General features: G+C 31.5%; 1 protein-coding gene and 1 pseudogene across 1 annotated transcript; one reads left to right on the plus strand and one right to left on the minus strand.

Annotated features, from left to right (window-relative positions):
- Positions 1–1,088: 1,088 nt before the first annotated feature.
- On the minus strand, positions 1,089–2,401 carry LOC114163525 (annotated as a pseudogene).
- A 3,253-nt stretch (positions 2,402–5,654) lies between these two features.
- On the plus strand, positions 5,655–11,181 carry LOC114164081 (CBS domain-containing protein CBSCBSPB1). Its single transcript, XM_028048587.1, has 15 exons — positions 5,655–5,903; positions 5,982–6,115; positions 6,998–7,166; positions 7,285–7,417; positions 7,511–7,675; positions 7,806–7,887; positions 7,995–8,108; positions 8,231–8,297; positions 8,482–8,587; positions 8,681–8,748; positions 9,257–9,351; positions 9,427–9,560; positions 10,035–10,120; positions 10,207–10,296; positions 10,705–11,181. The coding sequence occupies exons 2-15, from the start codon at positions 6,003–6,005 to the stop codon at positions 10,870–10,872; spliced, it is 1,590 nt and encodes a 529-aa protein (XP_027904388.1). The 5' UTR covers positions 5,655–5,903; positions 5,982–6,002; the 3' UTR covers positions 10,873–11,181.
- Positions 11,182–11,695: the final 514 nt, after the last annotated feature.

Genomic DNA, 11,695 nt, shown 5'->3' on the forward strand with positions numbered 1-11,695 from the left:
TGCTTAATTCTATGAAAAAAAAACAAATGTTATAGAAGAAAGAATGTTGGAAGTCTCCTTGTAAAAGATTGTCTTGTCTAACATGTAATCCAAATTTTCAATTTATGAAAACACTAATGACACTTATGAGTGTCATCTAAAGGGATTAGTTGGAAACATTGTAGTATTTAACTTGTGCAATTTTCTTACATTTTCAATTTCATGGATTTTCACCTTCTTTGAGTATATATCACACTTTCCATCCAAATACAATTTTTTTTTAAATTGTGATTCATGTATATTTTATATAACATATGTTACACAATATATACTTAAATATTATAACATATACTATTTAATATTATAAATATGATACATATTAATATATATATATATAACCTATTATGTAATAATTATAATATTATAGAATTATTGACAAAATCAATAAAAAAAATTTACAATAAAATTATATATATTTTTTTAATTTTGTAGTCATAATAATAAAAAAAAATAATAATAATAATAATAATAATATGTATTTTAATTTTATAATTATAATAACAAAAATAGATTATTCTTTTTGTTTTGGAAACTTAGGTAGTTATGTAGAGACTAATTGCACAAATACGCACAAGAAATATATGGTTTTGCTTTACTTAATATATGTAATAATTTAACAACAATATAATAATTAAAAATATAATACATATATAATTAATATACACATGTATATCAATTACTATAATGTTTAATATTATTATACAACATATAATAATTATTGTATATATTATAAAATACACACTAAAAAAACTATTTTTTAGTAACGATTATTTTCTAGCAGTTAAATAAAACCGTGAGAAATATTTTGATTTATGTTTATTAGGCCTTCATGCAGTCTCTTCATATATATTTATAATCATGATACTACCCATAAAAATTGATCACACAAATGCAGATTTCTAAAGTAGAGTATTGTGGAGGAAAAGCACAAAAACTACTGTTATAGTTGTAATTAAATTCAGGAGATAGTTGAACAACAAGATGTTGAAGTGTTGAACTTCATGGAAATAAGTACATATGAATACAATCAATCAATTGAATCATCCATTTCACCATGGCTTCTTATCCATGTAGGTGGGTAGGTTAAGTGGCCCAGAAAAGTTGGTTGAAGGGTCAGAAGCACCAATGCTTTTGGAATCTCCATTTGAGAAAATCGTTGTCCTTTTGAGAAATTGGAACTTATCCATGGACTGTTGTCTCTGAGATCTATTGAATTGATGACTGCTGGTTTTCTACTTTGCCTTGGTGGACTCGGTCAGGTTCATGTAACTAGGCCTAGTAGTACAGTTGCTACTATCCTCTGTCCTCTCACAAGGCAAAGAAACACTCCCAAATATTGGTGTCATAAATGTGCATATTGAAGTCGAATTAGAGCTCTCATCATAGTGAAACTCAGAACTAGGACTTGAGGTTGATCGAGTGGCTTAGCCAATTTGGGGAGGTCTGGCTGAAATCCCTGTGGTGACATTGTTCTTTCTAACTTTGACACTGCATGGTTCTGAATTTTTTTTTTGAATTTATGAGGTCCACACATTTCTTTGGAGGAGGAGTTTTCTCTGTGGCATCAGCATGATGACGACTTTGTTCCATCAATCTACTCTCCCATGGCTTTGCTGCCATCCAACGTTCCAACCAACTCCATCCCCAGTTAGCCTTGTCTATCTCTTGCTTGTTCAAAGAGTTGTTGTTTGCTCTTGAATTTGAAATGGGGGTTGATCTCCATTGTTGCAAAAGTCAATTGTTAGACATGTTTATTGATAAAAGTTACATATTTTCTCAATCTGTTGGTACCTACCTTTTGGGCAAGAGAGTATGCAATTCCTCTCTCCCTCTTGAAAGCTCCCTATTGTCTCATTTGCAGTTTTGTCTTCAGTGATCCTTTGCTATCACACCAACCATCCTGCACACAAGTTGAAAAAATATGTTTCTCACAAAATCTTCTGTACAGATAAGATGTGCAAAACAAATTTGTATGGCATGAATGATGGTTTAGGAATTTGACAAAAACTTATATGCAATTTCTTAAGTGCATGAATATATAAAGTTTGCATACAAGTATGAGTGATGATCCTCCCTTCACTCCACTTGAATGTTTCAAAATAAAATTGCAGTTAAACACAATTTATAATCAAACCAAACAAGAGGCCTTTTCAATTTTAATTTTTATTTACCCCATCTGAAAACAAAGCACAGGTTAAATGTTTTTAGTGTAGTTCTCTAATTAAAATTGCATTTTTAGTCAGCAAAGGTTATATAAAACAACAATTTCGATTGAAATAGTACCTGAAACATCTAAAGATCTCCATTAAGTTTAGTCTAGGTAATTCCTTACCTGCTTTTGGTAATCATCAGTAATTATCATTAGTGTTTTACCTTGGTGATGATTCATGTAATAAAAGTTTCATTTTTTAGATGAATCTCCAATTCTCATCAGTGAAAAACACTGACAACAACATCTTAGAAATTCAAACATGAAGATTTGTTGGCAGAGGCCTCAATCTTTGATGGTAGCAATTGCTCTGAAATGCCCAATTCAAAGAAATTCCCAATTCCACGAAGAAATCTCCAAATTCACGAAAACTCCCTAAACCAAATTCCAGCAAGTATAAACCCTAAACTCTGTAATTAAAATTAAAATGTCAGCATAGTAAGATAACAGACACGTCACTGAACCGTGCTCCACGTCACATAAACAAACCACGCTGGCCACTGTTCCGTTTACTACTTAGACGAAGTTAAGGAAAATGATTTAATTAAATGAAATTAACGAAAGGTAGCACTAAATGAAAACAATTTCAAAAGTAGGACCAAAGTAAAAAAACTTGACCAAAATTAGGACCAAATGACTATTTAAGCCAACTTTTTATTAAGTAGTTTAATAAAATCCTTCCACCTTTTTAATGTGTCTCATTATATTCTTTTGGAATCATTTTCCTCTTCCTTTCCTTCACCATTCTCTACACCATACCATTCATTTCAATGAAAAAATAGAAATAGTTGAACGTTCCACCCGCTCAATGTTCCTTTGATTATGAATCAGACAACAACAATGAGCAATACAAGCTGTAGTGATAAGGTAGGATGGAATCTGAATCCAGTTGTGACCGCACTGAATCTAGTGGAGATGATGAAGTTGCACCGCATAATCAAGAGGCAAATGTTGTTGTTTGGGGCGAAGAACCCTAGGAATACGCCATTAGAGTGTTGTATGTCGTATATGGTGGCTCCGCATCGGACTACCACACCATCCCGAGGAGGTGGTTCATGTAGTGTAACAGTGAGGGATTGAAGCTTCGAGCGCCAGGTAGTTCAATCAGCGAATGTGTTGTCTTTTATGAGTTCGTAAGTGAGAGATGGAGACTAAAAAGAACAATGAAGACTTTGTATTTTGAAATTATAATCAAATGAATTTATTTATTTTAGATCCGTATGTAAATTCAATAGGTAATGCTTTCAAAAATTTCACGCCCTTACACTTCAACTTTACATACAAATATTTCATATAAAATATATAAGTAGTTATACATAAAAATCCATAAATAACACCATTTTACGGATAAAAATTCGTTGATAAAATCTGTAGGTAATATTTATTTTACCTATAGATTCAAATCTGTATGTAATTATTGATAAGTAAATACGAATTTTCTTATAGTGTATGTATCTTATATTTTTTAAAATGAGATGAATTTTTGAATTAAATATGTCATTTTGATTATATATTCCGTATTTGTGGATCAAAGTTTAACACTTAATCAAAGTGCAAAAAAGATTTGTTAAGCTCACCACTATATCATTTTTTACAAATAACTTTAATTCTATTTCCTTCCCAATTACCTTATTTATTAGGGTTAAATATGTTTTTGGTCCCTTAAGTTTGAGCGAAATTTGGGTTTAGTCCCTCATCAAAACTTTTGACCAATTTAGTCCTTCATCTTCCAAAATGCGTGAATTTAGTCCTTTTAACCAAATTTTGTTAAGTTTATCTGACATTTCAAGTGCATTTCATGATAGTATTTAAATTATTTATACTGTTTGACACATTTTTACTTCAATGTTAACTTAAATACTATCATGAAATGCGCTTGAAACGTCAGATAAACTTAACAAAATTTGGTTAAAAGGACTAAATTCACGCATTTTGAAAGATGAAAGACTAAATTGGTCAAAAGTTTTGATGAGGGACTAATTCCAAATTTCGCTGAAACTTGAGGGACCAAAAACATATTTAACCCTATTTATTATTACAAATTTAAATTTAAGTTTTAGTTGAATTATAATATTGAATAAAAATGAAAAAGTTGAACAATATATAAAAAAAATAAAAATTTATTATTTTAAAATTTTGGGTTAAAGTGGTGTAATGATCTTCTAAGGGCTGACTTCTAATTTGTTGATATAAAATCTCTCTCAATAATATCTATTTTGAAGAACTTTGTAGTATAATTGATTCTTCTTGAAGTATAATCAGTTTATGCTTTAAGATGAAGCGCATAAACGATTCTCATCCATTCTCATCCATGCATAATCAGTTCTCAACTTCATTATGAAGTAGAATTGATTATGGTCCTAACCATAATCTATTATCATGCAAGAGCAATTTAGTGATTATACTCTTACTAACTTGTCTTTTTTTTTTTTTTTGTGTGTGTTTCTGTTCAAATTACTGAGAAATCAAATTCAAACTTTTTCTATAAATCACTATTCTCATTTTCTCACACATCACCTTAACGAAACAATAATTGTACTATCAATTCCATCTCCACTTGAAACAAACAAAATATATATAATTATATATTTTTATGTTAATTTTCATAAAATAATTTTAATTTTTATATTTACTGTCAAAATAATAATAATTTTTATATACACATATAATTAATTAACATAATAGGTTTTAAGAGTCGTATTTTAAATAAATAATACTATTTTCTTAGAAATGTCATTTTATCATCAAAGATGTTATCAAAGGCGTTAACATCTACGTGAGTTAAAATTATTTTTTATTACTTTACTTCACTTTCTAACGTGAGTGTGTTTGGTAATTAATAAAATTTTAGAAAATCACTAAAAATATAACCGGAATAATCAGTTGCCCTTGTTCCTAGAAAATTATAACCAAATCAAATTCAAACTTTAATTCTGACCTATATAAACAAACCCGTCAAACCTAATTAAATATATTACTTTTAGTAACCTAAACTTAAATTTGTTTGACTGGTTTACATTTCCGCCTAAAACAAGCATTAATATATTGACGAAATCGTACTGTGATATCAATAGAAATAAAATAGAATTACCTTACTCATATTAATGAAATTAACCATATATATATATTATACGAAATTAACCAATAACCAACGAATCTATGTTCTTTTAAGGTATACTGGTTTAAAAATTTAAATAGTTTTTATTAGAACTTACATTAAAATGTGTTATATTTATCAATTATTTATATAAAGATATCGATCGATATAAATTACGTAGAATAATTTGTTTATTTTTCAATGTCTATGTTGGGAGTATGTGGTTATTTTATTACTGCCAATTAATTTATTATTATAATTACCAATTTCCTACAAAAGAGGAATAAGTGACGTGCACGCCTTCCATTGGCTACATAGCAGTAACGTTGAAATTCTTGATTTCTCTATCTCTTTTCAATATTTCTTCCACCCTTCTCTACGCTTCTCTTATCTCTCTCTAGGGTTAACTTCTTCCTCTCTCATTCCCTCCTCTTTTTCCTCTCCGGCGGAAACCTTTTCCCGGCAATATTTCTAGCCACCAAACCTTGCGCCGCCTTGACTTCAACTTCTCCATCCGAACTCAATCAATCTGTTTCAATTCGGAGCTGTAGCTAGCTTGTACGACTCTTCGATTTTATACTCTTTGTTTTTTTGTGTCGGATTTGACGTGTGTTTGATGCTTTTTTTTCGTTGTAGCGATATTGGAGCAGAGGTGAGATGGCAAGTCAAACCGGTGCCTCTAGAAGGAGTATTTCCTCAACGAAGAAAGCCTCCGAATCAGGAGTGCCTAACGCTACTTCTCGAAAATCAATAACGTCTTTCCGACCTGTGTATGTTGTACTTATTCACTACTTTTCTTGTTAATTTTCCCCGCTCTAATAATATTGGTTTTGATACCATGCCCAAATTAATCGAATCGTTAATTTGAATCTTAATCCTCCTTAAATTATGGTCTTTTTTTACTGTTTATTTATAAGAATAAAAATCCTTTTATCGCTTTTTTATTTCATGTGCTAAAATTAACCTTGTAATAATTTGAAATATTATGGATTTTATAGCTGTAGCTATTTTTGTGGTATACCGATAATTATCGCTTTTCTGAGCAGCTATTTGGGATATGTGTTGCCATAATTGTGAAACTCGGTATTTTCGAAGTGTCTACGTCAAACAAACGTGGCTATGCAAAGTCTTGCCTGATTGGCTGAGTGGTTGCTTTACAATAATGAAAATAAAGGACTTTGACTTTGATTTGGTTGCTATGATGGTACCATCAACTTTACTTGATTGAATATCATTATCCTTTTGTTAAAGTCTAAGCAGGTGTAAAATAGGTACAAACAAATTGAATTCTAGAGTAATTTATTTTTTTGAGTAAGTAGATTTATGCCTTGAACATTCGTTTCCATACAAGAATTTCTCCTCGTCCCCCTTATAAATTTGAGTCTGTTTCAGAGGTTGATGATCTTGACATGACTATATACATAAGAATCTACTTTCTTTAATTGCATATTTCGTACCCAATCAGTGATGCCAACAAGTTTGACTTAAGAAAATTGAATTGGTTTCGGGAGTTGTTGAATGCACTCAAATAGAGTTATTCTTAAGCAATAATAGGTCCTTCATAAGTATCTTAGAACAGAGGACCTTTTATTGAAAGTCCTATAAATTTAAATAATGGGATGTTCCCTCGTTGGTACATGAAATTGGATCAGGGCATTAGCAGGAGAGCGGACAGTGAAATCATTGCGACTTACAAAGGCCCTGACAGTACCTGAAACAACAACCATCTATGAAGCATGTCGTCGGATGGCTGCCCGTAGAGTGGATGCTCTATTACTAACTGATTCTAATGCTTTACTCTGTGGAATCCTCACGGACAAGGTACGTACATGGTTTTCTCAATTTTTAGAAAGAAAAATAAAAAAAAGTTGAGTCCATGCCTGGGCTTCTGCAGTTTTAACCTACACAGCTTCATGTTTTATTTTGTGGTTAAATAAAGGATATAGCAACAAGAGTTATTGCCAAAGAGATTAACATTGAAAACACACCAGTTTCCAAAGTCATGACTAGGAATCCAGTATTTGTCCTTTCTGAAACTCTTGCTGCGGAAGCCCTTCAAAAGATGGTGCAAGGTTTGTAGTATATATAGAGAAACACTCAACTTTTCAAGTTAGTTATTGTTCTATATCTTACTTTTTGAATACATGGCTGATATTTGTTGACAGGGAGATTTAGACATTTACCTGTGGTGGAGAATGGAGAAGTTTTGGCTTTACTAGACATAGCAAAGTGTTTGCATGATGCCATTGCCCGTATGGAAAGGGCAGCTGAGAAAGGAAAAGCAATTGCAGCAGCTGTTGAAGGAGTTGAAAAACACTGGGGAACATCAGGTTCTGCTTTGTAAACCATTTTGTTTTCATGTTTTGCTTTTTGGTTTGTATGGTAGTTTACTTTTAAAACAGTTAGATATTAGTTATGTTCACAGTTTTTAATATTACGTTGTATTTGGCCTTTGCACAGAGTCCAACACATCATTCATTGAAACTATTCGGGAGCAAATATTCAAGCCATCGTTGTCTACAATCATTTCCGAGAATTCAAAGTAGGTAATACCTTCTTTTGTTGGAGTTGAAAAAATTATATAAATTTTAAATTTCTATATGTTTTTTCACCATCCAAGTTACTTTAACAGATAATGATTCTTTTTAGGCTAGTAACAGTATCACCAACGGACTCAGTTCTGACAACAACAAAGAAGATGGTTGAATTTCATGAGAGTTGTGCTGTTGTGACAGTTAATGACAAACCTCGTGGCATCTTCACGTAAGTTTGTGGTCATTGACACGACCAGTAGTCGTCTTTACATGAAAAGATTTTGGCTTTCCCCCAACTTTCATTTATACATGCTTGGAATAATTTTGATGTCTGCTTAAAAATTTCAATAGTTCAAAAGATATCTTGTTGCGGGTAATTGCACAAAATCTTTCTCCCGAATCAACTCCCATTGAGAAGGTACGTTTTATTTTTACATTGATTAGAATAAGTAGTTTACCTTTGTTTTCCTTTTCCATTCTTTGATTCTGCAGCATCTATATCTATTAATGTTTAAGTTCCTATGTTCTATCGTGTTAGATGAAAAATTGGTCATTTTGAGTGTTCATCCTTTTCTTGTTGATCTTATTTAATAAATATGCAGGTTATGACTCCAAATCCAGAATGTGTAGTAATTGATACGCCCATTGTTGATGCACTTCACACTATGCATGACGGAAAATTTTTGCATCTTCCTGTGATTAATAGAGGTAATGTTAATTGCAATACATATGGGACGAGGAAGATTTAACGGGTATATGCTTCAATATTTTTTTCTAACTTGGTTTAGTGGTTGAAAACAGATGGCAGTGTAGTTGCTGTGGTCGATGTGATCCATGTTACTCATGCTGCCGTGGCGACAGTAAGTCAGGTGTATTATCTACCTTTGACTTGGAGTCCACTACTATACTATTGTTGACTAGAATATTAAATTCATGCTGCACGAAAATGGGACAAATGGCTTTATTTGTGACAGTCTAGAATGATTCTTGTCAGTAAAATATTGTGACATGTCTTTGATTTGGTTTTTTTCGTATTGTTAAATGTAGGCTTATCTACTGTTCATGAATTGGTAATATCTCAACGGAAATTATGAGTTGGTCTAGAACGACCAATTTTTAGCTGCTTGGAAATTTAAAAATCTGAAAGCTTTTCAGCAGCTACAGATGATTAAATCTAAGGCAACTAATTTACATGTTTATTCTTTCCTTCACAAAATTATCTTAAGAGTATAGGATTTGAAAATAAGAAAAAGGTAGATCAAATACGATGGACCAATGCAATTCCTAATGGAATTAGACTAACAAATTTAAAAGAAAAACATTGGTGCTGGCCACAATAAGGTTGGAAATAATGATATCATTTTCCTCCACTATCAGGTTGGGAATAATGAAGCAGCAACCACCTTGATGCAAAGATTTTGGGATTCAGCCATGGCCTTAACTCCAAATGACGATGATGATGATACACGAAGGTTATTTTCGCTTAAGTTGTTTCAAGAAACATTAGTATTTTTTAATATACTTACACACTTTTGATTATGCACCAGTGACAGTTCCTTGAAATTGGCTTCTGATGGAGGAGAAACGGGGAGGTCCATTCCTTACCTTTCATCAAGCATGGCTAATACATTTTCCTTTAAGATACAGGATAAAAAGGGCAGAATGCACAGATTCACTTGTGGTATGCAAATTGTCACATGTCATCATTCAGCATTTAATTTGCAATTTCCTTCTAATATCTGACAGCATATAACTTATAGTTATAGTTCTTCTATAAGTTTCACTTGAATGTGAATGGGTTGCGTGTACATGTTGTCAGTAAGATCTGTAGTAATAATTGATACACAAAGGAAAATGATACTATGACTCCTATTTTTTTGCTCTTATCTTTTACTCTTTGACGTGGTTTATTGTGAGTCATTGATTTTTTCAAAGAAAAAAACAGTAGTACATTAATCAATGGTCTACACTAAACTATGTCAGGAAGTAAAGGATGGAAGTCCTAATATTATTTTCCATAGACAAACATGTCTGCTTCACTTTGGTTTCAGGGAATGCCTACATTCTGAGTAACTTGCATGCAATATCTTATTTCAAGGCAATTATATTTGTGTATTATCAGTTGAGTTGTTTGTATGGTTGCTTGCATGTTCAGATACCCGGAGCATGAAAGACGTTATAACTTCAATAATTCAGAGACTTGGTGATGATATTGATCCTAACAACGTACCGCAAATTCTGGTACTTTATAAGACTATTTTGTATTCTTCTTGAGATTGATTGTATAATCCTCTTCTAAGGGAAGCTAGTTGTATTTTCCTTTTCAGTATGAAGATGAAGATCATGACAAAGTTGTATTGGCTTCAGACAGTGATCTTGCAACTGCTGTGGATCACGCTAGGACAGCAGGTTTGAAGGTATGGTGCGTTTATCTTCAGGTCTGGAGTCCTGAAGGAAAGTTTTGTCTCCTTTCTTAATATTGAAAAAGGAAATAGATTTGTAGATCTGAGAAAATCTTTTAGAGAAAGATGATGGATGTCTAATATAGGTTAAGTTATAAATTTAGTTCCATGTTCAATGAAAGACTACATTTTAGTAGCCATATGCAAACTGTTTACAAATCAATCCCTCTTGTTTACTAGAATTATAAGTATTCCGACTTTTTTATGCAAGGACCAAAAGTACAAAAAATATATGAAAATATATGTTGGGACTAAAATGTAAAATTTCGGTGAAGTAGATTGTGGACCTGTCATTTATGGTAAAGATGTTTATAAAGTATGTGTCTTGAAAAGAGTTTGACTTAAGAATTATTAATGCTGTAGGGGTTGAAATTGCATTTAGACTACGCAGGACCACGTGGTAACGTAAAAAGTTCCCGTTCAGGAAGTTATGCTTATTCAGATGCATGGGCCTCTGCATATAGTGCTGCTGCAGCTGGAGCTGCACTTGTTGCTGGCTTAGGCATATTAACATACTTGAAGCGAGTTTGATTACATGAAGAAATCAGTTATTTAAGTGGCCAAGCTGAAGTTAGCTTGAATTTTGGAGGCCAAGCTGTCCGCTAGCTATCTTTATGAAAATTAATTTTGTACAATTTCGCTATACATACGAGGAAAAGGTCAAAGCATTTGTGTTTTCTGAAAATTAATTGGGATGGTCATCCCTTGCTGCTTGTGTATTTGTAATTTTAGTAATTGCAGCCTCGTCAACCCTGGAGACTGAACAATAATAACAAGCAGCTCTGCCCATTTTTTCTGACATTACGAGTTCATAAAATCAATCGACCAGAATTGATTTCATTGGGGGTAATGATATTTTTTTTATTGTGACGAATGTTCGTTGTATAAAAAATATTTAAATATGATTTTAATTTCTTCAAATATTACATTGTTTGGTTGTTCTTAGAAAAATATTTGTTAGTTTTAAGTATTTGACATTCTTTTGTTTCTTTATTTTTTCTTATTAACTATAACTAGTTTAGTATTAAAAATAAATGTACCTAGTATAAACAAGGCATTATTTTAAAATCAATATACCTATATGTTTAGGTATATATTTTATTTATTTAACGTGTTTATTATTTAATTTCAAGATAATGATTTGTTATTTTTAACTGTATTGTGTTTTTAATTTTTATTTGAAGTATTTATATTATGTATAGTGTATAATTCATTTTCTATATAATACATCGTAATAAAATAATTTTCAATATATTCTAAATAAGATTTTTTCTCTCTCAAAGCTTAAAAGGAATAAATTATGTTTTATATTTTTAGAATTAATAATTATAATATATTGTATCCTATGCTTACA

The sequence above is a fragment of the Vigna unguiculata genome, chromosome 9 (genome assembly GCF_004118075.2).
Source record: "Vigna unguiculata cultivar IT97K-499-35 chromosome 9, ASM411807v1, whole genome shotgun sequence".
NCBI classification, from domain to species: domain Eukaryota; kingdom Viridiplantae; phylum Streptophyta; class Magnoliopsida; order Fabales; family Fabaceae; genus Vigna; species Vigna unguiculata.

Coding starts and splice junctions, on each gene's coding strand:
- LOC114164081 (XM_028048587.1), top strand. CDS start 6,003: ATGGCAAGTCAAACCGGTGCCTCTAGAAGGAGTATTTCCTCAACGAAG. Junction 7,167..7,284: donor GTGGAATCCTCACGGACAAG/GTACGTACATGG, acceptor GGTTAAATAAAG/GATATAGCAACAAGAGTTAT. Junction 10,121..10,206: donor ACAACGTACCGCAAATTCTG/GTACTTTATAAG, acceptor TTTCCTTTTCAG/TATGAAGATGAAGATCATGA.